General features: G+C 45.0%; 1 protein-coding gene across 1 annotated transcript in view; it reads left to right on the forward strand.

Annotated features, from left to right (window-relative positions):
- Positions 1–821: 821 nt before the first annotated feature.
- The window catches only part of IQGAP2 (IQ motif containing GTPase activating protein 2), a 316,353-nt gene continuing 290,565 nt past the window's right edge, over positions 822–26,609 (forward strand). Inside the window, exon 1 of the mRNA XM_064376064.1 lies at positions 822–1,129. Within this exon, the coding sequence (XP_064232134.1) occupies positions 1,084–1,129 (46 nt within the window). The 5' untranslated portion in view covers positions 822–1,083. The remainder of the gene's footprint in view (positions 1,130–26,609) is intronic.

Below are 26,609 nucleotides of genomic sequence, written 5' to 3' on the forward strand. Positions count from 1 at the left end.
TTTGTTTTTCCCATCATCGGCATCCACCCACTCCACAATTGTCGAACAGGTGAGGGCACAGGTATAGAAGGGCCCCGTATTCCCTCCAGATTTTATCACTCTCAGGCACAAAGAGAAAAACAGCTCCTGGCGACCGCATGAAAACCCCGATTTCAAAACAGCCACATGCAGTTTAATTTCCTTAAAAACTTGGCCGGAAAAGGTTTCTGTGGCTTGCGACCCCAGCTGGGCCGGAGCGACGGCTCTGCACTTTGGGGCGGGGGCGGGCACAAGGTGATCGGAGGGAGGGGATGACTCGCGGTTGTGTTTTGAGTGGTTGCTGGGTTTATCTTGTTCCTCCAGCACACACACTCCCTGTATTTTGTAGACAAAAAGTGACAGAAGCAACTTTTGAAGCCAAAAAAAAAAAAAAAAAAAAAAAAAAAAACCTAAGAACAAAAGTCAACGTGCAGTCTCCCCAGAGGAAAAGGAACCGCGCTGTTTGTCCCTCAGTAACTGAGCAACACCCCGGACACCCAGGGTTGCCTGTGACTTCTGCGGTTTTTCTTGTACTTCTCCGCGTTGGTTCACTTCCACCCTCGAAACGCTCTAGAAGCGAGAAATCAGGCGGGGCGGCCACCACCCCAGGCCGCCAGCTGCGCGGAGGCCCCAGCCGCAGGGGGTCCCGGCCCGGCGTCCCTCTCGGCCCCTTCCCTCTCCCCCGGGGGAGAAGGGGCGGGTCCACGCGGCCTGGGCGCTGCGCCCGGCACGCGGTAGGGGTCGCTGCGTCTCGGCGCGCGCTCCCACCGCGGAGAATAACGGGGCCTGGCTGGAGGAGAAAGGAAACCTGCTGCAGGAGGCGGCGGCGGCCGGCCAGGGAGCGAGGGAGGAGAGTTCACTTTTACTCGAGTGTCAGCGCGCGGCGGCCGCGGCTGGCGCTGGCGAGAGAGCACCGAGCGAGCGGGTCGCCGATCTCGGGGCGGCCAGGGGAAAGCGGCAAGAGGCGGGATCTGAGCGCGCCGGCTGGGCGCAGAGCCGGCGAGCCTGGCCAGCGAGGGGAGCCGCGGGGGACGCGCCCCGGGCGGGCCCCCGGAGACTCGCAGGATGCCCCACGAAGAGCTGCCGTTGCTGCAGAGACCTCGCTATGGCTGTAAGTGTGCCGGGCGCGCGGGGCTCCCGCTGGCCTTGGGGAGCCTCCTCCCCGAGAACCGCGTTGATGAAGCCGAGGGAGCCGGGTGTGCGGCTTGGCAAAGTTGGGAGCTGGAGTTGCAAAGGGCAGTGAACGGCGTTCCCCGTTCCCCCTCCCCCCAATTACTAATCTCCAGATGGCAATTTAGACCCTCCACTCCTCATACGCCAACGGGGTGCGCGGGCAGTGTGGGGGCTGCGCTCTGGGACAGACCAGGTTGGCGTTTTAGGGGTATCAGGTGAGGAGTCCGCGGAGCTCCGGGCCGCCGCGGGCTGGGGCCAGGGGGTGGCGTAAGGAACTGGATTCTTCCAACCCAGAGGGAGAGGAAAGTTTGTTTGCTGTGGCTACAGGTGGGCACTGCACGTAGGGCGCCGGCGCACTCTGTAGTGCAAAGTCGTCTTGACTGGAAGGGCGGGCGTCTCCTCCTGTCCCGCGCCCTCAGACTTCACCTGAGCCGCTTGAGTCGTTGGCCTCACGGGTGTTACTCCCTCCCTGCAGAAACCCCCCAACCCCTTTCCTCCCGGCTCCCCTCGCGCCGGAGGATTGCTGTGTGGAGAGGTCGAGGCACTGGGCTCAGGGAATCCGGTGGGAGCCCGGGTGACTTGAACGAGATGGTGTCGATTACCCAGCCAGGGGCTGCCCTCGGAAAGAGGTTGCTCCGGCCGGCCGATCGTGAGTGGATGGAGCCAGATTAGCACCAACCACGTGGCTTCATGTGCAGAGTTCAGAGTCCTAAACATGTGCCAGGAAGCATTTCCTTTAAAACAAACAGAAAGTTGGCCCGCTCTGTCTCTCCAAGGTGGCCCTGTCAGTGAACCCAAGGCCGAGGACCACAGGTTAATCTTTGCCCAGGCTGGCCTTGGTGGCAGAGGTACCAGGTTTGGATTAAGGTGGTGATACCTCCAGCAGGGTGTTTTGTTTGTGTGTGTGGTTTCTGGATGGTTCGTAAGGCCGCTGACTTGATTAACTGAAAAAGGGCTCCTCAACTTGTGTATGTTCTTTCCCCTCCTCCCCGCTGGGTGTCGAAGATGGGAGGTTATCTTTCCTGTGTTACCCTTGCCTTGAGGCGGAGGCCTGAGGACTACAGCCTCTGTAGTCTAATGCACTCAGCAGTTGACTGAGACCCAGCTTTTTGCCCTTTGGTAAACCACACAGACAGCAGAGCCCGTTGAGTTCTAGGAGGAACGCTGTGCTCATTCAGTATGTGCAGTGCCAACTTTAGGTTGGTGGAAGTACTTTAACACTATTAATGTTTATTTCTAATTACAAGAAACAGAACATCAGTCCCTTATTTTTTTTTTTTAACACTATTGTTTATTTCTGATTACAAGAGGTGGAAGTACTTTAATGTGACAAGCTCTCAGAACATATGGTGGCTTCACTGTGTGAAATGATAACCACAAAGTTTTATAAACGAGGTGAATCTACATGAGCAAATGGTTTCTTGCTACTACGTGATTGATGTTGGCCCTCATTAGCAATACATAGTGCAAAATTTCCATGAATGTGGTACATTAATGCAGCATTTCTGTCAGTCCCTGCATGTGTATCTGTGATGCTGCTTGATTTTCACTGAAGAAATCTGTGTTTTAAGTGCATTCCAGAAGAAGCTATTGAGGGAGTCCAGATCCGGCAAGCCTGAAGCCCACTCCACAGGGCCGCCTTCTTTGGAAATCTTCATCCAGCTTTCCTCACCAATATGGTGTAAGGGGGTGGTGTTCCATCTCGTTGGAATCACTCCCAGTTACTTTCCCTCTGCTCATCAAGTGCTGGCATTCATTGGTCACTTAACACTGTCAAAAATGGAAAATATTTGCCTATGTTTCTTTCCAGACTTGTCACCCTGAAACATTAAGGCTTTAATATGACAGTTATGTCATTAAAATGAACATTTTTATAATTTTGGTTTATGAATGGTGTATGTTCAGTGTATTCATAACATGATATCTAGCAGAGTAGACTTTAGTGTTAATAGGCATTACCTAACATTGCCTTTTCACGCAGAAGAGGACTCTTTGGTGTGTTAGTATAATTTCTGGTTGTTGTTGGCTTTCTGAGCCTCCTATCAACATGAGACTGAAAATAGCGCTGTGAGTTCTTCGTGGGAAGGCTAGGGAAGGATAACACAGGTTTGTCCTTGCTCTGTTGTGTTCTAGGGCTGTGCTTTTTCTTATTTATTGGTTTGGTAAGTAGCGGTTCAGTAAAACCCCAAATTATAACAAACAGGCTTTATCCCTAGCATTTAAAAACAAAGTGGCAATACATTGTCGTAATTTCAGTTCTAGTGCTGAACATTCTGATGAGTATAAGATGTTTGAGACTGGGGTTAAACACAACTTTTTGGTAGTTTGAATTAAGCTGTCTGTTGCTTATTTCGGGTCTGGGCTTCTGTTCTGCTATCTCTCCTACCCACTTGAATTGTCATTTAATTCAGTATTTTTTTTTTAACTCAGCTCGGGACTGTTATGGTCTTTCTCCTCTGTACCAGGCTGAGTGTCTGTAAAAGGCCACATACTAAATTGCGCTTGAGGGATTTCTCAATGAGTTCTCCATGAGGGCTCAGACTCTTCTCAGGTTTCTGACAGATGCAAGATTGCTGAAGTCGCCCTTATTTACACACAGGAGCACTGGATTGAAATTAAATAGACAGTTTTCTATTTAATTCCTGCTATTGTTGGCCACATCTTCCTGCAATCTGTGAAGTTATTTTTGTGTAATGTTAATACTACAAACAAAGCTGAAACCATTCAGTAATGCAATTCCGAAGGGAAGAGGTGGAAAAGGGAAGTGATAGTAGGTAGCTGTTTACACTAATGCAGACATAAACATAGTATATACTATATATTATATATAGTATATTTCTGTACTCAACCAAATTCAGATGACTCTTATGCTTAGGTATAATTTCCAAATAACTTGTGTTATTGTGATGAATTATGATGTATTTGCCAAATTAATTCTGAAAACACATCGCTGCCATGATCTGTCATAACTTTTGTTCCAGTTACTTGAGAGTTAAAAACAACAGCGAGAGAAAGAGGGGTTTGTGACTAGACAGATGACTTCACTTACCACTGATAACCCAATCAACACTTAAGTGCCTACAGTTTGTCTCTAATGATTGCATAGGCAAGAGCTGTGGTTTTCTACCCTTTGCAAGATTCAGAGCCTTCCTTTCTTGAGATACGTTGTACAAAAAAATGGGGATCAATGTTTTACTGTTTGCTGCTTCTTTTTTTTTGTTCTTTTTTATTGTACTTTAGGTTCTGGGGTACATGTGCAGAACATGTAGGACTGTTGCATAGGTACACACATGGCAATGTGGTTTGCTGCCTCCATTCCCCCATCACCTACATCTGGCATTTCTCCCCATATTATCCCTCCCCAACCTTCCCTGCCCCGCCGCTGTCCCTCCCTTGCCCTCTGCCAACAGGCCCCAGTGTGTGATGCTCCCCTCCCTGTATCCATGTGTTCTCATTTGTGTCCATGTGTTCTCGTTGTTCAATACCCGTCTATGAGTGAGAACATGTGGTGTTTGATTTTCTGTTCTTGTGTCAGTTTGCTGAGAATGATGGTTTCCAGATTCATCGGTGTCCCTATAAAGGACACAAACTTACCATTTTTTATGGCTGCATAGTATTCCATGGTGTATATGTGCCACATTTTCCTTGTCCAGTCTATCATCGATGGGCATTTGGGTTGGTTCCAGGTCTTTGCTATTGTAAACAGTGCCGCTATGAACATATTTGTGCATGTGTCTTTATAATAGAATGATTTATAATCCTTTGGGTATATACCTAGTAATACTGTTTGCTTCTTTTTTTTTTTTTTTTTTTTTGAGACGGAGTTTCGCTCTTGTTACCTAGGCTGGAGTGCAATGGCGCTATCTCGGCTCACCGCAACCTCCGCCTCCTGGGTTCAGGCAATTCTCCTGCCTCAGCCTCCTGAGTAGCTGGGATTACAGGCACGCGCCACCGTGCCCAGCTAATTTTTTGTATTTTTAGTAGAGACGGGGTTTCACCATGTTGACCAGGATGGTCTCGATCTCCTGACCTCGTGATCCACCCGCCTCGGCCTCCCAAAGTGCTGGGATTACAGGCTTGAGCCACCGCGCCCGGCCTGTTTGCTTCTTTTAAAAAGTACAGCCTAAATCCATAGGGGGTTTGGGGGAGAAGGGGGATTGAGAAAGATTCTGGTCAAGCATTTTTTTTGAGGCAGGATCTTGCTCTCTCTCCCAGGCGAGGGTACAGTGGTACAATCATGGTTCACTGTAACCTCAATCTCCCAGGCTCAAGCTATCCTCTTACTTGAGCCTCCTGAGTAGCTGGGACTACAGGTACACATCACCATACCCAGCTAACTTTTGTATTTTTTTTTTGTAGAGATGGGGTTTTGCCATGTTGCCCAGGCTGGTCTCCAGCTCCTGGGCTCAAGCAATCCTCCCACCTTGGTCCCCTCAAAGTGCTGGGATTACAGGTGTGAGCCACCACACCTGACCTGATACTGTGAGCTTCTGAGTACTGCTCTCTGCTTTTGTCTGAATGGTGAGGTTTCTAAGTTGTAAGGCCAATTGCCTCACCAGGAGCTTGGACGCACACCCCCATCCCCTTTGTTCCCCGAAAGCTCGGACAAGCTCTGGCATGTTACCTTCTCCCCTTCTCGCACAGCCTGGCCTTTCCTTAAAGAACCCAGTATGCAAGCAGGGTCTTGGGATTTTAGCCAATAGCAGCCGAGTAATTCTAACCAATAGCAGCCAAGTCTTGTATACAAACAAAGGCTTGTAACCTTACCCAATAGTAGTCCTGCTCTCCCACATCCAATCAAGCTCCTTTGCTCCCTATAAAACCCCACGTCTGAGAGGAGTCTGTGGGACTTCTCCGGCCCCTCCTATCGGACCGTAGAACCTCGCCCAGGAGCCTGAATAAATTCCTTCATATTGGATCTTCTTGTGTTGGCCTCAGTTTCTTCCTTTTAAACTCGGCAAGAACCCAAGAACAAACCTTACATAAGTTACTTGGAAACTGGAGTTTTGGGATGGTTAGTGCAAATAAACTCTTATCCCTCTACAAGGACCAATCTGAGATGAAATTTAAGTTCTGAACTAGTTAAACCCAGTTGTGTAAAGGGGGATTGAATAAGTCTATTTAGCATAGCTCAGCTGTAACGTCCTATCAGTGCTTTCATTTGAACCACAGAAGGGTATATGCAGCCTTGTCTTGCGATACTGTCTTCAGTAGACAAAAAGTCATGCCGCTCCCTCATATGCTGGTGTTTTGGTTGAGTTTTTCAAAAGGATCTTTAAGGTCAACAGCTAAAGTGTTATTTTAGTATGCTTTTAACTTTAATTACACATGCTGTTAGCCAGAATGACTTGTTTGGGAGAGTTTAAGCTTGTAATACCGAGTTTGTTTTAGAATTTAGTGTTATTTGGGGTGTTAACCCCTTTTTCTCTAGGGAACCAATGACTTACTATTGCCCTTTGCCCTCCCACTCCACAAACTTTTTAACAACCCATTCTATTTAAAAGTCTGGGCATGGTGGCTAACACCTGTAATTCCGGCACTTTGGGAGGCTGAGGCAGGTGTTCATGAGGTCACATGAGGTCAGGAATTAAAGACCAGCCTAGCCAACATGGTGAAACCCCATGTGTACTAAAAATACAAGAAAATTAGGCGGGGCACGGTGGCTTATGCCTGTAATCCCAGCAGTTTGAGAGGGTGAGGTGGGCAGATCAAGAGATCAGGAGATCAAGACCATCCTGGCCAACATGGTGAAACCTCGACTCTACTAAAAATACAAAAACTTAGCCGGGTGTGATGGTGTGCTCCTGTAGTCCCAGCTGCTTGAGAGGCTGAGGCAGGGGAATCGCTTGAACACTGGAGGTGCAGAGAGCCAAGATCATGCACTCGTCTGGCAACAGAGCAAGACTCTGTCTCAAAAAAATAAAAATAAAAAATTAGCCGGGTGTGGTAGTGCACACCTATAATCCCAGCTACTTGGGAGGCTAAGGCAGGGGAATCCCAAATAGGGGAATCCCAAGCAGAGGGAATCACCTGAACCAGAAGGCAGAGGTTACAGTAAGCTGAGATGGTGCCACTGCACTCCAGCCTGGGTGACAGAGTGAGACTCTGTCTCAAAGAAAAAAAAAAAGCTAGTATACAAACAGATCAATGTTTACCACATCTTCATGGTAACCAAAAGAGAAACAAAGGCTACTCAGCGTCTGATTTGATAGGGTCAGGTTAGTCCTACAGGGCAGCCATTTTAATATAGGCTATGGAACGAAGGTTTGTGAATTTACCAAGGACTGGGTGCTTTTCGTGTGTTACTGTTATCATCAGCTCATTATGACCTTTGAGAGGGCCAGTGGTTTTCCCACTTCACAAAGAAACTGAAACCCCTGGTACTGTCTCAAAGCCATGCTGCTAGCTGGTGACAGGGGAGCTTGGAAAAGGACTGTCAGATCCTGGAGACTTTCCTCATTGGCTGTTGCCAGTTTGCGCCCCTGAATCATAAATGTTCGCCACTTCTATGTCTTTCAGTTGTTTGTTATGATTCTCTTAAAATATAGAAACCTCTAGCTATTTATGCTGGATGTGGTGGTATACACCTGTAGTTACAGCTGCTTGGGAGGCCGAGGCAGGAGGATCAAGATTTCTAGGCTGTAGTGTGCAATGATCACACCTGTGAATAGCCAGAGCTCTCCAGCCTGGACAACATAGTGAGATCCCCTTTCCTCTCCTCTCTCTCTCTCTTTTTTTTTTTTTCTTTGAGATGGAGTTTCGCTGTGTCACCCAGGCAGGAGTGCAGTGGTGAGATCTGGGCTTACTGCAACCTCCACCTCCTGGGTTCAAGCAATTCTCCCACGTTAGCCTCCCAAGTAGCTGGGACTACAGGCATGCACCACCACATCCAGCTAATTTTTGTATGTTTTAGTAAAGATGGGGTGCACCTGGCATGCACCACCATGCCAAGCTAATTTTTGTATTTTTGGTAGGGATGGGGTTTCATCATGTTGGCCAGGCTGGTTCGAACTCCTGGGCTCAAGTGATTTGCCTGCCTCAGCCTCCCAAAGTGCTGGTATTACAGGCATGCGCAACTGCACCCAGCCTTACATGGGCTTTTTATAAAGTATATCTAAGCTGTATCAAAAGATTTAATGTATATTCAGAGACATCCCATCTCTTTCTGTGAGGTGCTGAAGTGAAAGAAAGGCTTTTCCGTAATAATATAGTGACATGTGCCCCAATGATTGCAAATAAGATAATTTGTAAAACACACTTTATTGCATACACTGGCCATACCTTAAAGGCTAGGATTGTTGAGAAATGAAGTAGAAACTCACAGTAGTATGGCCAACCTGCAAGCTGATACTTTGTCACCTTATTGCCCTATTGTATTTTTCTCTCTTGAGAGGCAATATGGTAATGATAAAATGGCAAAAGCTTTGGACTTGAATAGACTTCCATTGCCTGCCTCAGTAGCCCTGGGGTTTTCTCCAGGACCTTGAGAGATGTGTGGAAATGATGTATCCATAGACATGGCTGATGTGGTTCCTGGCACATGGTGCTAAACAAGTTGTAATTGTTTCAATTAATTGAGCACCTAATACTAGCAAAATATTGTTATGAATGAAATGCCACTTAGCTGCTGACAGCTTACCAGAGAATCTGAGTGACAAGTAAAAATGCTTATACTTTTAGTGCCCTTCCAAGTTCTGTGGAAGAGAAGATAATGAGAATGTTGGATTTGGATGGAGACAATGGGAGGGCTTCATGAAAGTTGTGAATTTGAAATGACCTTGAGGAAGGTCAGAGGAAAACCTGAAAGGCATGCTATTATATTTGTACTGTGGGTAGTTTGGAGGGGTGGCCGCTTAGGATGTGTCGATAGACTCTGGGGACGGGAGGTAAGGGACATACTGTGGAATCTTCTATTTATGTAGGCGATAAGGGACAACTGGAGCTGTCCTGAGGAGAGGCACCTGATGCAACCCCACACTGATGTATCTTCTTGTTTTTTGAGATGCTTTCGAAAAACACCCCAAATTTTTCAGTAGACACATGGGTGAGTGGCCCAGTGAAGTGAGTGACGGGAGGCAGGTGTGGCAAGACGTAGGGATGGGAGCATTTGGTGCTCTCTCTCCCGGCTGCTCAGCGGCCCTTCACTGTGCTTCTGGGTTTGGCTGTCTTTTGGATGAACGGCTTTGCCGGATGGTTTTGCCCATGATTGGTGAATTCTCTAAGAACAGGCAAAAAAAAATAAAAAACAAGTTGTACTTAGAGCAGAGCAAGGATCTTGACAACTGAATTGTCTAGGGGGTAGGGTTTCTCTCACCTCCTTTTTCCTCATTCTCTCCATTCACTGTGGCAATGTTTACCTTTCAGATTTCACTGATTTACTGTCCTGCAATGACCAGCATCCCAGTTTTGTTGAAGAATGACTTAGACTGTGTTTCCAATTCATTGGCAATTCCCTGAGGAACTTTCACTTAAGACTTTGTGTGGGATTTTACTAAGCTCTAATTAGACTTTCCTTTAATTTTATAATCGTGTATTATGTATGACTTCTTCCTGCCAAGGTGCCTAAGAGGAGGTGACAGCTGTTTATTTAGTAAATGCAGTGGGTTTCAAAGAGCAGCCTCTGGAGCAGCAGCAGCAGCAGCAGCAGTGGAGCATCGCCTGAGAACTTGTAGAAAAGGCAGATGCCCAGGCCCCACTCAGACCTGCTAAATCAGAAACTCTGCAGCCGGGCCAGCAGTCTGAGTTCTAACAGGCCCTCCAGGTGATTCTGATGCACTAGAGCATCAGAAGGATAAAGAGGCATTTCTGATATCATCGTTACTCTTCACGGTGCTTGCAAGTTTTTGTCAAGTAAGTGAAAACACATGGGTATGTTATGGACCGCTTTATTTACAGTATCTCTTGAATGTTTGATTTGTAAACCACATACTAACCCGGGCCTTGATTACTTTACAGGTTCATGTTTATTTTATAGAATTAATTTTGGTATGGCTTTAAGTTTGCTTTTCTTCCTTGTGGGAAGCAAATGTGATTTGGAAGGCCCTGTGGTTTGACTGTATTCCCCAAAGTTCATGTGTTGGAACGTAATCCCCAATGCAATAGTGTTGGGAGGTGGAGGGTTATGAGAGGCGATGAGGCCACCAGAGTTCTGCCCTCATGACAGGTTAATGTTGTTGTGAGAGTGGGTTCTGTAAAAGGATGAGTTTAGCCTCCTTCTTTCTCTCTTTCAGCCATGTGATTCCTTTTACCATGTTAGGGTGCAGTAAGAAGGCCCTTACCAGATGCAGGCCCCTCAGTCTTGGACATCCTAGCCTCCAGAACTGTGAGGAACAAATTTCTTTTTTTTTTTTTTTGATAGAGACAGGGTTTCACTATGTTGGCCAGGATGGTCTCGATCTCTTAACCTCGTGATCTGCCTGCCTCGGCCTCCCAAAGTGCTGGGATTACAGGCTTGAGCCACCGAGCCCGGCCCAAATTTCTTCTTTTGAGACAGAGTCTTGCTCTGTCACCCAGGCTGGAGGGCAGTGGTGCGATCTTGGCTCACTGCAACCTCTGCCTCCTGGGTTCAAGCGATTCTCCTGCCTCAGCCTCCTGAGTAGTTGGGAGTGCAGGCGCATGCCACCACACCCAGCTAATTTTTGTATTTTTAGTGGAGATGGGCTTTCACCATATTAGTCAGAATGGTCTCAAACTCCTGACCTCATGATCCACCCACCTCAGTCTCCCAATGTGCTGGGATTACAGGTATGAGCCACCGTGCCCAATCCTAGCCCTATTTTCTCTTGAGAATGAGAAAATTCTTAAGTTATCTATATGGAAATAGTTAGATCTATCAATTTGGGTGGGAACCAAATTAATCCTTGTCTATGTATACTTGAAAACCTAATATAGGCTGGATGCCTTGGCTCAAGCCTCTAATCCCAGCACTTTGGGAGGCCAAGGTGGGTGGATCACAAGGTCAAGAGATCGAGACCATCCTGGCCAACATGGTGAAACCCCTCCTAAAAATACAAAAATTAACTGGGCATAGTGGCATGCTTCTGTAGTCCCAGCTACTGAGGAGGCTGAGGTAGGAGAATTGCATGAACCCAGGAGGCAGAGGTTGCAGTGAGCCTAGATCATGCCACTGTACTCCAGCCTGGTGACACAGTGAGACTCCATCTCAAAAAAAAAAAAAAAAAAAAATCTTATATGTTCTATTGTTTCCAGATATAGTTGGGGAGGGGAGAACATTTGGGTTTCTGTGTTGCATATTTGCCATCTTACAAAGGGGTCTTGGAGGTGTCACTCTGAAGTTATCAAGCATTCTCTTGTTTCATTTAGGCTTCCAAGTTGAAGTTGGTCATTGCTGCTGCTGCTGCTGCTTGTCTAAAAGTCTGAGGGTTTATAATGCTATCTAGATGAGAAGAAACTACTTGAAATGTGTCTTAATCTTTCCACTTGCTTCAGAATGTAGAGTTTGACTTAGCTACCAGGGTCAGCCAACCTTGTGGTCAACCCAGTCCTGTGGGAGTTTAGAAGGGAGATGAGGAAGAGGAAGTACACTTGGTACACTGGGTTCAGCTAACATCCCTCAGGCCTCACCGCCTCTACAAAGTTAATGGAGCTTTGTGTTCATAAGCTTGGTAAAGCTCAACTGAGAGGACTAACTGGAATGTTGGAGCCATTAGGAATCGAAAACCTGGGCTGCAACTCATGTGCCCACTTTTTTTAATTCTAATACGTTTCATATAAATGTTTGCTAATAACCACTCTATTCCTCACCTCCCCAAAATGGGACCATTGTAATCCGCCAGTCTTGGTCCTTGAGATTGTCGCTTTTCTGTTCTTTGCCCCAGTCCTAGACAAAGTAGGCTTCTTAGGGTGGGATGAGAAGCCTGGTAAGATAGTCCCATAGGCCGCCCCATGAAATATGACTCTCCATTTACCTACTCCCTAAACTGTGCTTCCTCATGCAAGATCTAGTAAGGTAGCCCACCACAGCCTTGCTGCATGCTGAACTCTTAAGAAATTGTCCAAGAACTGGTAGTCATAACGCTAATACAAACATGCTCTTGCTCTCTATTCTGTTCTTTACTAATGAGTTTTATTTTTCAAAGGAAACAAAGACACATTAATTTGTAAAGAATATACAAGGCTGGGCGTGGTGGCTCAAGCCTGTAATCCCAGCAATTTCAGAGGCTAAGGTAGGAGGATTGCTTAAGGCCAGGAGTTCAAGACCACCCTGGACAACATAGCAAGAGCATGTTTCTACAAAAATGAAATCAAAAAGAATATATAGAAATCTTTTTCTCCACAAGAGCCAGGGTCACCTGAGGCCCTTCCCTGCTTTGGCACTGATTCTGGCCATAGTCTCAAAGCTTTCTTCCTCAGTTCTCCAGTCTAATCTTTGCTATTAGTTTGAATTGGCTAAAAGTTTGGAGGATTGTGCTTGCTTATTCCTCTTCAGTGTGGACTCTGCCTGTAACTTTTCACGTTGGATTAGGGGAACTCTGAGAAAGAAATAGAGCTTATAATGTGCTTCTGTGTTGCAGTTTTGATATCTCTGAAAATGTGTACCTTGCTCTGCTAAGTAGGAAAAATAAGACAAACCAAACAGGAGACACATCCTCAACCTGTGGACATGTGAATATTTCTGGAAGGTTATGCAAATATCTTTTTAGAAGTTGCTTTTGGGAAGAGGGACTGGGGGCAGGAGTGGGAATACAATCCAAAATAGTTTTTACTATATGCTGTATTACTGTTTGAAAAAATAAAGCAAATGTGTGTTTTTGAAAAATATGGTTCTATGTTTATTACTCTGAGAATAATGTGGACAAAATAGAACAGCAGTAAAATCCACGAGGGATCGGGACTGTATCTTTTGGTCAATGCTGTGTCCCCACTGTCTGGTACATAAGCCAACAGGTCATCAGTGATTCTGTGTAGATAATGAGATATTTGGTGATCCATATTTTTTCCTCTTTTTCAAATTTTCAGCTATATGTGTTTTTATAGTTATACTATAAAAGTTAGAAAAATTATAATAGTTACCGTTTGCTGCTCAAGATACAAAGTTCTCTTTAGCTACAAACTCTGCCTTATGAAAATTACTGTGAAAGATAGATCTGTTATTGGGAAGATTCAATGGCAATATAATTTTTCAAGTGTGTATGTGTGTACATGCATAGACAGAGAATGAGGGACAGAAACATTAAGGGGCCCAGGACTCTATAGTTGTGAAGCTGTTGCAGTTAATAATTTGTGAAAGGGACTGGGCACAGTGGCTCATGCCTGTAATTGCACCACTTTGGGAGGCTAAGGCAGGCAGATCACTGGAGGCCAGGAGTTGAAGAACAACCTGATCAATGTAGCGAAACCCTGTCTCTACTAAAAATACAAAAAAAAATTAGCTGAGCCTGGTGGCATGCACCTGCAATCCCAGCTATTCCAGAGGCTAAGGCGAGAGAATCCCTTGAATCCAGGTGGCAGAGGTTGCAGTGAGCTGAGATCATGCCACTGCTCTCCAGCATGGGCAACAGAGGGTGACTGTCTCAAAAAAAAAAAAAAAAAAAATTGTGAAAGGAAAGTGTGTAGGAAGCAGATCTGTAAAAGGTAGTAATGAGTCAGCTAGTGTCCATGGGGAAATAAAGGTTGTGACATAAAAGTGGATTGTTCTCTTGACTCACAAAGTGAACTCCGAAGAGCCTGTGAAGAGGTGAACCACTCGTGACCATTCCCTCATTCAACAGGAGTTGCTAGATGACATTTATAAGATGGAATTTACATAGAGTTTATGACCAGATGCCTTCAGGGGTCAAATGTGACCATAGCCTTTATAAAATAATAGGAAGCTTTGGAGTGTCTTTCAGCTGGAGAATGCATTTGCTACCTTAGTCACTCAAATTGGAAGGAAAACATTTGTGAGCAACGTACAGGCAAAACAGATAGATTAGTCTTGTTTGGCCTCTTGGAAGCTGCCATTGGCCTCAGCATCATGCTGTAAAACGGAGATAGCTATGGAAGTAATGTCACCTAGACCAATGAGAGACGGGAAGCACTGTGATAGCAAGACCTGCATCTAGCATCTGAGGACCTAGACTGAGGTGCCACTTACTGTGTGACATTGCATATAACTTCTTTGAGCTCTTTTTTATTTTTGGAGACAGGGATCTTACTCTGTCACCCAGGCTGGAGTGCAGTGGTGCGATCTTGGCTCACTGCAACTTCTGCTTCCCAGGCTCGAGCCATTCTTCCACCTCAATCTCCCGAATAGCTGGGATTACAGGTGTGCGCCCCCATGCCCAGCTAATTTTTCTATTTTTAGTAGGAGATAGGGTTTCACGATGTTGCCCAGGCTGGTCTTGAACTCCTGAGCTCAAGTAATCTGCTTCCCTCAGTTTCCTAAAGTGCTGGGATTACAGGTGTTTGCCATCATGCCTGGCTGATATGTGCTTTTTTTTTTTATTTTAAAGGATGTTTGAAATGAGATTTTCCTGGCCAGGAGCAGTGGCTCATGCCTGTAATCCCAGCACTTTGGGAGGCTGAGGCAGGTGGATCACGAGGTCAGGAGTTTGAGACCAGCCTGACCAACATGGTGAAAGCCTGTCTCTACTAAAAATATAAAACTTAGCCAGGTGTGGTGGCAGGCACCTGTAATCCCACCTATTCCGGAGGCTGAGGCAGGAAAGTCACTTGAACCTGGGAGGCAGAGGTTTCAGTGAGCCGAGATTGTGCCATTGCACTCCAGCCTGGGTGACAGAGTGAGACTACATCTCAAAAAAAAAAAAAAAGAAAGAAAAATCAGATTTTCCTTTCTCTTCCAACTTGAAAGGCAACCTTTTGCATTTTGGTAGCAATATCTTTGAAATGTAACTTTTCTGAATCCTAATATATGATTTCTAGCCAGATTCTTCCTTGTCCATCTTGGCATATCTTTTACTAGGAAGTGTGAATTTTGAAAACACAAGTTAATAGTAAGAATCTGAATTGAGGCTGGACACAGTGGCTCAGACTTTTAATTCCAGCACTTTGGGAGGCAAATGGGAGGATTTCTTGAGCCAAGGAGTTTGAGGTCAACCTGGGCAATGTCAGGAGACTCTGTTTCTATTAAAAAAAAAAAAAAAATTAAAAATTATCTGAGCATGGTGGCATGCACCTGTGCTCTCAGCTACTCAGGAGGCTGACCCAGGAGGACTGCCTGAGCCCAGGAAGTCAAGCCTGCAGTGAGTTGTGATCGTGCCACTGCATTCCAGCCTGGGTGACAGAGTGAGACTCCTTCTCAGAAAGAAAAAAAAAAAAATCTCTAATTTGAAAAGACTTTAAGAGTAGTTTCTTTGAGACCCATGCTGTAGGAGAATATTTCATCAAGGGAAACTACTGTGCTAGGGAGGGGGCATCTGTATTTTTAATACTAGAGGATACAGTTGGGAAGGCAGCTCTGTTTCCTAATCTGATGACAGGGATCGTTTCTTTATAAAGCTTATGGCTTATTCTTAGGAAAAGTAGGGGTGGGGGAGTGTGGAAGATAGTGTGGCTGGGGTCACTTAAGGTTTGAGAAGGTTTCCTAGGGCTGCTGGGTGTCAACAGCAGGGCAGTCTCCTAGGACAATTGCACGTCCTTGCACATCCAGCATAATATCCCATCTTGGATTAGATATCATTTAATTAATAGTTGTCAACCTGGCTACTCCAGGAGAGCTTTACCAAGAAAATGCATGTTCCCTGTATATCATCACCATATCCTCTGTTTATTTGGGGATAGAATTCTGGCATAGATGTCTTCATTTTAATATTTGTTTGTTTATTTATTTATTTGACAGGGTCTGGCTTTGTTTCCCAGGCTGGAGTACATTGACATGATCTTAGCTCACTGTAGCCTTGAACTCCTGGGCTCAAGCTATGCTCCCAAGTAGCTAGGACTACAGGCATACACACCACACTTGGCTAATTACAAAAATATTTTTTTGGTTGAGACAGGGTCTCACTAAGGTTTTTTTGTTTTGTTTTGTTTTGTTTGAGATGCAGACTCATTCTTGCTCAAGCTGGAGTATAGTGACATGATCTCAGCTCACTGTAACCTCTACCTCCCAGGTTCAAGCAATTCTCCTGCCTCAGCTTCCCAAGTAGCTGGGATTACAGGCACATGCCACCATGCTCAGCTAATTTTTTGTGTTTTTGGTAGATACTGGGTTTCATCATGTTGGTCGGGCTGGTCACGAACTCCTGACCTCAAGTGATCCCCCCACCTCGGCCTCCTAAAGTGCTAGGATTACAAGTGTGAGCCACCTTACCTATCCTCACTAGGGTTATTATTTTGCTTTGTTTTTCTATTTTGTTTGCATTTTAATTTTCAAGCTCTCAAAACCTCAAAGAAGAAAGTTACAATGAACATCCATTCTCTTCACTTAGCTTTACCACCTGTTAACATCTTGCCATGCCATTCCATCTACAGACATTGGGATAGCTCACCCCTAAATCCTTCAGCACACATCTCACATACTGAGAAGAAGGACATTCTTCTCTCCAGCCTCATCCTCAGTGTTGCCATTACTGTGTGTTCAGTTCCATTGTTCAATACATAGTCCACACTACGATTTCCCCTGCTTTGCTTTATAGCCATGTTTTAGGATCCAGGTAAGTTTCTCGCATTGCCTTTGGCTGTTATGCCTCAAGGCTTTCCCCAGACTGGAACAGTGGTCCCACGATTCTCTCAGTGCAATGACCCTGAATACCCCGAGAAGTCCAGGCCAGTTTCTGCCAGGTGCATCACATCAGGGGCCACAGTGTCCAACCTCCCACTACTGGTGATGAATAGTTATTTTTAAAAACCTCCCTAGGAGATTCCAATATGCAGCCAAGTTTGGAAATTCATTGAATTAATTAAATCCACTCTACTTTATTTGTATGTGTTTTGTTGTGGTAAAATACACATAAAATTATTCTAACCATTTTTCAGTGGACAGTTCTGTGTCATTAAGTACATTCACACTGTTGTGTAACCATCACCACAATGTGACTCTGGAACTTTTTTATCTTCTCAAACTGAAACTCCATATACATTAAATAATAACCCCCGTTCTCTCTCCTCCCAGCACCAGACGACCACCATTCTACTTTCCATTTCTATGAGATTGACTGATCCAGGTACCTCATATAAAAGGAAATATACAGTATTTGTTCTTTGATGTCTGGCTTATTTCACTTAGCATGTCTTCAGGGTTCAACCATGTTGTAACGTGTGTCTGTACTTCTTTTTTAAGGCTAAATAATATCCCATTGTATGTACAGGCCACATTTTATTTATCCATTCATTCATTGATTGATACTTGCGTTATTTCCACCTTTTGGCTATTGTGAGTGCTGCTACTGTGAACACAAGTGTACAAATATCTGTCTGAGCCTTTGCTTTAATTTTGGGTATATACCCAGAAGTGGGATTGCCGGATCATGTGGTAATTCTGTTTAATTTTTTGAGGAATCATATACCTATCACTTTTTAATGGAGTGAATTGAAGAACACTTCAAAGAATGAAGTATCTGTGACTTGAAGGAAGAACCCCGTTAGAATGCCACCCTTTAGGCTCCTGTTTGGATTACCTCCTGGGAGTTCATGTGTAAATTCATCTTTTCTTCACACGAGATAAAGAGCAATGGGTATAAAGCCTAGCTGTGGTGGCTGGGTGCAATGGCTGATGCCTGTAATCCCAGCATTTTGGGAGGCTGAGACAGGAGGATAGCTTGAGGCCAGGAGTTGGAGAGCAGCCTGGGCAACATGGCAAAACCCTGTCTCTACCAAAAAAATACAAAAATAAGCTGGGTGTAGTAGTGTGTGCCTGTAGTCCCAGCTACTTGGGAGGCTGAGATGGGAGGATCACTTGAGCCCGGGAAGTTGAGGCTCCACTGAGCCATGATAGTGTCACTGCACTCCAGCCTGGGTAACAATGTGAGACCCTGTCTCAAAAAAAATCTAGCATGGCAAAATTTACTTCTTGGTGACCTCAGGTGTGACCTCAGCTATGTAGGACAAGGATTATAGTTTTTCATTTACATTAAACATAACTTTTTCGAGTTTTTAAAGTTTTTGACTGCTGACTTAAATAGTGCACAGACAAGTTGCCTTTGGCCTCTATAAATAGTATAAAATGAAATAACAGGCTGCTTCTTGGAGCATATGGATTTTCAAAATAGAATATTGTTTTGTTAACCTGCCTCATCCTAATGCTAGCTGTGTGATCTTGAGTAAGGTCTTAACTTCCCTAGCTCATGTTGTTTAGCTATACATTGGAGATAATAATGGCAATCAGAATGGCATAAGCTAATCTATGTGCTTGGTGCCACATAGAAAGCATTCATTCAGTGCAAGCTATTCATATAATATTTCCCAATGACTTTAAAGGTGTTCAGACAATCCCAATGCACCAAAAGCTGGTATTTTTAAGTGAGTTATTACCCTTTTACAGGAGTTGGCATCTATTTGATTGTCTTGAGACGAGACTGGCCTGGGGCCTCTCAAATGGTGGTTCTTAACTGGAGTAAAAGGTGGCAGGGGGCATGTGAGAGCTCTAGAATAACTGTGGCCTTAAAGTAAGCAGAAACTATGTATTTCCTAAGGGCTAGTGTTGGTAATTTTTATAGATTGCTGAGGCCACGGGATCCAGATTAAGCAAGTGTGTTCCGAGGAGTCTGACTTTGTTATGCTTCGACTGAGGTAGATCCAGGATTCAGCAGGTGGCTGTTTTTGAGGGCTGGTCATTCTTCACTCCTTCATTGGAAATTAGCCAAGAATTATAAAAACAACAGTTTAACTCCATGTAACCAATGGTTGTTACAACAGTTAACGCCATGTAACCAATGGTTGTCTCTTAATGATTAGTTTGGAGCTTGTGCTAAGTACTACATGTGGAGTTCCCAGGATTATTTAACATGAGAAAATGCTGAGAGCCTGGTAAATATTGAAACTCAGAGAATCCTACTTTGATGGAAAATCCTGATCTTAACCCTGGGTCTCTTTTCTGTCTCTGGCTTCCCTGTGCAATCTGGGGGGATTGTGCTTCATGCCTGGTAGGAGAGGATAGGTCTATGAGAAGGAGACATGTACACACAGCTCTAAGAAGTGAGGTCTGGCTTCTACACTTTCTGTCAGCTTAATCTCAAATGATGCAGATAATAACAAACATATATAATGCTTCTATATGCCAGGTGCTGTTTTAAGCACTTCGTAGGATTTGTCCAATTTAATCCTTGTAAGTAAACTCTGAGGTTGGTAATGTTATTCCCATTTTATAGATGGGAAAACTGAGGTACAGGAACATTAGGTAACTTGCCAAGGTACATCTAGTAAGTGGCAGAATGAACCAGGCAATGCCGTGCCAGGCTTTTGAATACAAGCTAGAAAGACAGCTTTTAGGCATCTGGTACTCTGTCTTCTGAGTAAAGTGGTGTTGGGAAAACTGGCTAGCCATATGCAGAAAGCAGAAACTGGACCTCTTCCTGAAACCTTACACTAAAATTAACCCCAGATGGATTAAAGACTTAAACATAAGACCTAACACCATAAAAACCCTAGAAGAAAAGCTAGGCAAAACCATTCAGGACATAGGCGTAGGCAAGGACTTCATGACCAAAACACAAAAAGCATTGGCAACAAAAGCCAAAATAGACAAATGGGACCTAATCAAACTCCACAGCTTCTGCACGGTGAAAGAAACAGTCAGTAGAGTGAATCGGCAACCAACAGAATGGGAAAAAATTTTTGCAGCCTACCCATCTGACAAAGGGCTGATATCCAGAATTTACAATGAACTGAAACAGATTTACAAGAAAAAAACAAACAGACCCATTCAAAAATGGGCGAAGGATATGAACAGATACTTTACAAAAGAAGACATACTTGAGGCCAACAAGCATATGAAAAAATGCTCATCATCACTGGTCATTAGAGAAATGCAAATCAAAACTACATTGAGATACCATCTCACGCCAGTTAGAATGGCGATCATTAAAAAATCTGGAGACAACAGATGCTAGAGAGGATTTGGAGAAATAGGAACACTTTTACACTGTTGGTGGGAGTGTAAATTAGTTCAACCATTGTGGAAGACAGTGTGGCGATTCCTCAAGGACCTAGAAATAGAAATTCCATTTGACCCAGCAATCCCATTACTGGGTATATATCCAAAGGATTATAAATCGTTCTACTATAAGGACACATGCACACGAATGTTCATTGCAGCACAGTTTACAATAGCAAAGACCTGGAACCAACCCAAATGCCCATCGATGATAGACTGGACAGGAAAAATGTGGCACATATACACCATGGAATATTACGCAGCCATCAAAAACGATGAGTTCGCGTCCTTTGTAGGGACATGGATGAACCTGGAAACCATCATTCTCAGCAAACTGACACAAGAACACAAAATCAAACGTCGCATGTTCTCACTCATAGACGGGTGTTGAACAATGGGAACACGTGGACACAGGGAGGGGAGCACTATACACTGGGGTCTGTTGGAGAATGGGGGGGCACAGCGGGGGGTGGGGAGTTGAGGAGAGATAACATGGGGAGAAATGCCACATATAGGTGAAGGAGAGGAAGGCAGCAAATCACAATGCCACGTATGCACCTATGCAACAATGTTTGCATGTTTTTCACATGTACCCCAAAACCTAAAATGCAATTAAAAAAAAAAAAAGAATTTATCCATTTTATTAGTTTCCTGTTTGTTCCTGCCATAAAAAATTTAACAACAATCAACTCAATATAGCCATTAAATATGGGAAAAGGAGGAGTTTTAGACAGTCTAAATTTTTTGGCGCAGTAACTATCTAATCGTGAACAGTGATGTGCATTGCCAGGGAAGAAGCTGTGAGTTAGTGGGGTTGGCTGGTGCCTGCTCTTAAAATGGTGCTTGGTCGGCTGGGCTAAGTGGCTCACACCTGTAATCCCAGCACTTTGGAAGGCCGAGGCGGATGGATCACGAGGTCAGGAGTTTGAGACCAGCCTGGCCAAGATGGTGAAACCCTGTCTTTACTAAAAATACAAAAATTAGCCAGGCAAGGTGGCAGGTGCCTATAATCCCAGCTACTTGGGAGGCTGAGGCAGGAGAATTGCTGAACCCGGGAGGCGGATGTTTCAGTGAGCCGAGATCGTGCCACTGCACTCTAGCCTGGGCAACAGAGCAAGACACCATCTTAAAAAAAAATGGTGCTTGGTCATCATCAAAGCTGAGAAGTCACCACAAAAACAGATGAAAGAAGAAAGAGTGGGAAGAGTGCAGAAGTAGCAGATATGCAAAAAAGGATTTAGAAGCATCAAAAGGCACATGAAGCCATGGCGGGCACCAGCCTAGTGAGAGAGGGCACAGTAAGAGTATCACTGTTTAGAAGAAAGTAACTCATGATGATCATTTGAATTAATCACATTAATTTGACTTAATCATTTGAAGTCACAGTCTGTCAGTGACTTAAGGTGTATTCACATTCTGAATAGGGAAACTAGGAAGTGTGGAATCCTTTATAGAGGATTCTATAGAGCAGTTTTCTACCAAGTTTATATTGTACCACCCGTAGGTTTAGTCAACATTTAAACAGAAAATAGGCTCATTTAGAAGCTCTTTAATCAGGCAGGATGGCGGAGACATATATTGTTCTTAACATAATTTCTATGGCAACAGGACTTTCTGAAATAAATCCCTAACTCAAGTATGAATATCCACTTTCTGTGTTTTGCCTTGGCTAATCAAAAACGGAGACCCAAATTTGAGACTGAACTGTAGAATTTGCGAGGGGCTCGAACATTGTTTTCAGTGTGTTTATCCCCCTCCCTTCATTGTACTTGTCTTATTTTCCCTTTACCCAAATTCAAAACTTCTTTATATTTATAAACTTTTTTTCCCCTAACAGATCTATCTTTGTTTTGTTGTTTCTTTTTATTTTATTTTTTAAAATTTTTCTTGTGATATTCTAGAATGAATGAATGTTTTTTTGAGATGGCATTTCACTCGTTGCCCAGACTGGAGTGCAATGGCACCATCTCGGCTCACTATGAACTCCTCCCTGGTTCAAGTGATTCTCCTATCTCAGCCTCCCAAGTAGCTGGGTACCATGCCTGGCTAATTTTGTATTTTTAGTAAAAGCAGGGTTTCTCATGTTGGTCAGGCTGGTCTTGAACTCCTGACCTTAGGTGATCCACCCACCTCAGCCTCCCAAAGTGCTGGGATTACAGGCATGAGCCACCGTGCCTGGCCCTAACAGATCTATCTTTGTAAACCCCTCAAATATTTTTAGGAAGGATATGAGATATAATTATAGTGTTCACTGGACGAGTGAGTGGTTGGGCTGCTCTCTGCCCTCAGGGAGCTGCCCATAGGCAACATGGCACAGTGGCCCAGAGCTGGGCTCTGGCTCTGTCATTTGCTAATGTTTAGCTCTGATTTCCTCTCCTGCGACCTGAAGTAATGAAATTGTAGTACCTGCCTGATGGCATTACTAGGACAAAATGGAACAGCAAATATAAGCACTCTCACAGAGTGCCCAGTGAGAGGAGGAGGAAGTATTCTGTGAACGGGAGCCAGGCAGGGCCAGGTGTGGTGGCTCACGCCTGTAATCCCAGCACTTTGGGAGGCCGAGGCGGGTGGATCATGAGGTCAGGAGTTCGAGGCCAACCTGGAAAAGATGGTGAAACCCTGTTTCTACTAAAACTATAAAAATTAGCCAGGCACGGTGGTAGGTGCCTATAATCCCAGCTACTCGGGAGGCTAAGGCAGGAGAATTGCTTGAACCTGGGAGGCAGAGGTTGCAGTGAGCCAAGATCACCCCACTGCCCTCCAGCCTGGCACCTGACGACAGAGCGAGACTCTGTCTCAAAAAAAAAAAGAGGACACAGGCTGTGCCCAGGCTTGGCCTTAATTCATGCATGCATGCAGGATTGATTAGGGACAGGAGAGCACAGCGCATGGAGGGTTTTGACTGCCATGGGTGGCAAGGATTCTACAGGCACTGAGGGGGCACCCACAGTCGGACCTTTCCTGCTCCTGCCTCTTCGGCTTTCTTTATCTCCTTTGGGACACTAAGCCCATGCCTTTCTTGCTGTTTGTTTCCCTGCATTCACTTAATACATCTGGAGCCTATGCTCATTCAGTGAAGTCATGGCAGGGGTGGGGGGAGGGAAAAGAGGGGCAGGGGGTGGGGGTCTGCCCTCTCTAGTGGTTCCAGCAGAACTGAGGATATGAGTTCAACACTCATAACACTGGTGACCAAGACTCTTCTGGGAGACAGATTCTTCATTAAAATTTTATTGCTTGGTTTCCTTCTTCTTCTCCATCCTCTTTATTTACTACCTTCTGTAATACATAAACTTTTGAAGTCTGAATAGCAAACAGCTGTTAATGTTGTCATTGGAGAACCACAGACACAACTTAAAATAAACTGATTGGTTTATAATGACACGGAGAAATGCTTATTCATGAAGCAAAAAGGCAAGATACACTGTAGGGAAGTTAGAACCTAAATATGGGGAAAGAGCTGGAAGGAAATGTGTCAAATTGTTAACAGTTGTTTTAGATAGAATGATGTTTCCTGTTCTGTAGTCTTCATTTTTCCCAGAGAGACTTGTAAGTATTGTAAGCAAAAGAAAAAAAAATGTTAGTTTTTTTTTTTTTTTTTGAGACGGTTTTGCTCGTCACCCAGGCTGGAGTGCAGTGGTGTGATTGTGGCTCACTGCAACCTCCACCTCCCAGGTTCAAGCGATTCTCCTGCCTCAGCCTCTAGACTACAGGCGTGTGTCACCATGCCCAGCCAATTTTTGTATTATTAGTAGAGATGGGGTTTTACCATGTTGGCCAGACTGGTCTCAAACTGACTTCAGGTGATCCTCCCACCTCTGCCTCCCAAAGTACTGGGATTACAGGTGTGAGCCACCACGCCTGGCCCACGTTAGATCTTATATTATTCATTCTGATTATGAGAGATGGAGTTTTCATCTGCTTGGATTTGACTGGTGTGGGCACTATTAGGGCAAAATGGTACAGCAAATATAAGCACTCTCACAGAGAGAGTGCCCAGTGAGAGGAGGAGGAAGTGAGGTCCCAGGTTGGCATTATTGATGGGATGAATTGCCAATGATCAACTTGCTGGCCTTGCTTTTAGGTTATGTTTTACCTGAGCCTTTGAGCTCCGTAACACCACTTGTGCCTCATGGATCAGTGCGTGTGTACCACACAGAAATGTGAGTTGTTTGTGCATGCTGGAGCTAGAAACTGAAGGATAGACTCAGTTTGAAGTAGAAATTCCTGGGTACTAACTTCATGGATCAGTTTCAGAGCAGGTTTTCCCATGGTCTGTGCCAATATCCTCACTCTTGACGCTCTCAAGTCAACAGGATTAGAATGTGTTTGCGCAGTTCTGGATTTTCCTTCATCGGCATCCAGTCATTTTCAGTGAGCAGAATTTCGGTCAGCTGGCACATCACCAGCAAGGGCCAAATTAGACATAATTGCACATCAGTTTCACGTTAAGGTCTGTGGCTTAATGTGCTCTGCAGAAGCATGCCAGGCCTGTAGCTTTGTTCTCCCTGGGAACAGCGTGCCCCAGAAGAAAGGTTACAGTATAAATCATCATCCAAACATAGACACCTAGGAAAGGGGGATTCTATTAGTTTTTCCAAGGCAACCATATAAATTGTGCCAGGACTATGGTCACCCTGCACATAAGAATGGGTCTATGCAGTGAGATTCACTTTCCTAGACAGTCTTTTCAGCAACCTTTGGAGCAGAAGGGAAACCAAACAGTTGGAGAGGATGCCACAGCATTCCAGAAAAGGGGAAGCAGGGGTTCCTTTTCAGGAAAGTTGAGCTAAAAATAGAACATCACCATTCAGCAGTTGCTCACGCTCTTCAAACACTGGGGCTTGTGCCATTGTTCTTTTTCTTTGCATTCCTTATGAGTCCTGGCTCCTTTTTCTTTGTGTTGTAAAGGAACTGGTCTATGTGCCGAGTCTGCTGGGAAGCAGCCCCTTTAATACACGAAGGGCGCTGGACAAGAGGATCACTAAGGCCCCTTCCAGCTCTCACAGCCCACGATTTTATAATAGGTAACCTAAGGCCTGTGCTGCATGGGTAATGAGGAAGGACAAGTAGGGGCCCTTCTTGATGAAAGGACAGGGCCCCTGCCCCTCCATCCCTGGCTGTCAGACACTCAATGGCTGGCTCTTCTCTGAGCCAAGCGGGGAAAAAACCATGGAGGGAGGGAGGGGGGGTGTGTGTGTGTGGGTGTGTGTGCGCGCACACGGGCGCATGCGCATGCGCAGGACTTTACTGAAAAATGAGTTGCATAGTGGAGTGATCAGTATGTAGTGGGTGGTGGGCACTGAGAGGGAAGAGAAAATAACATTAGAGGCAGGGCGCGGTGGCTCATGCCTGTAATCCCAGCACTTTGGGAGACCGAGGCAGGCGGATCACAAGGTCAGGAGTTCAAGACCAGCCTGACCAACATGGTGAAACCCCATCTCTACCACAAATACAAAAATTAGCTGGGTGTGGTGGTGCGTGCCTGTATTCCCAGCTACTTGTGAGGCTGAGGCAGGAGAATCACTTGAACCCAGGAGGTGGAGGTTGCAGTGAGCTGAGAGTGTGCCACTGCACTCCAGCCTGGGAGTCCAGAGTGAGACTCCATCACAAAAAAAAAAAAGAAAAGAAAGGACAATAACATTAGAGTTAATCCTGTATACAGGTCAGGGTTTCTCAGCCTCAGCACTGCTAAATGTAGGCCTGGACAGTTCTTGGATGTGGGGTGCTGGCTTGTGCATTGTAAGATGTTTAGCATCGCCCCTGGCACACTCAATTCCAGTTGCAGTCCCTTCACTTGTGACAGCACAACATGTCTCCAGACATTGCCACATGTCCCCGGTTGAGAAACGCTGTTATAGGTAAAGAACCAAAATTGTTTTCTGGACATTTCTTTTTGTGCAACTGTGTGTTGCCTGGCCAAGCTCCCACCTTAAGCTTTTATAATACCATTTACTGGACCAATTAGTGTTTGTGACAGTGGGTGGTGATTTAAAATGAAATACCCACACTTTCATGCTCTTGGATTTGGCTTTGAAATAAAGTGAGCTGAGCTCTCCCCCCTCCCCTTGCAAGAGTGCATGAATAATGAGGTCCTTCTGCTGGGAATAGGATTATGCTGGTTCCCACAACTTAAAACTATTTTTTCAACATTTCTACTGTGACTAGCATCCTAGGTTTTATTCTGACAGAAACGTTCCATTTGAAATGAAGGTTCTCTAGAATAGTGCTTCCCACATTTAAATGTGTGTGTTTCATGTGAGGATTTGGTGAAATTGCAGATTCTGTTCCCACAGATCTGGGCTGCGCCCCGAGACTCTGCATGTGTAACAAGCTCCCAGGTGATGCCGGACCTGCAGGCCTCCAGGCC

This window comes from Aotus nancymaae, unplaced genomic scaffold (assembly GCF_030222135.1).
Source record: "Aotus nancymaae isolate 86718 unplaced genomic scaffold, 86718_ANA_hifiasm-v0.15.2.pri h1tg000014l, whole genome shotgun sequence".
NCBI lineage: Eukaryota > Metazoa > Chordata > Mammalia > Primates > Aotidae > Aotus > Aotus nancymaae.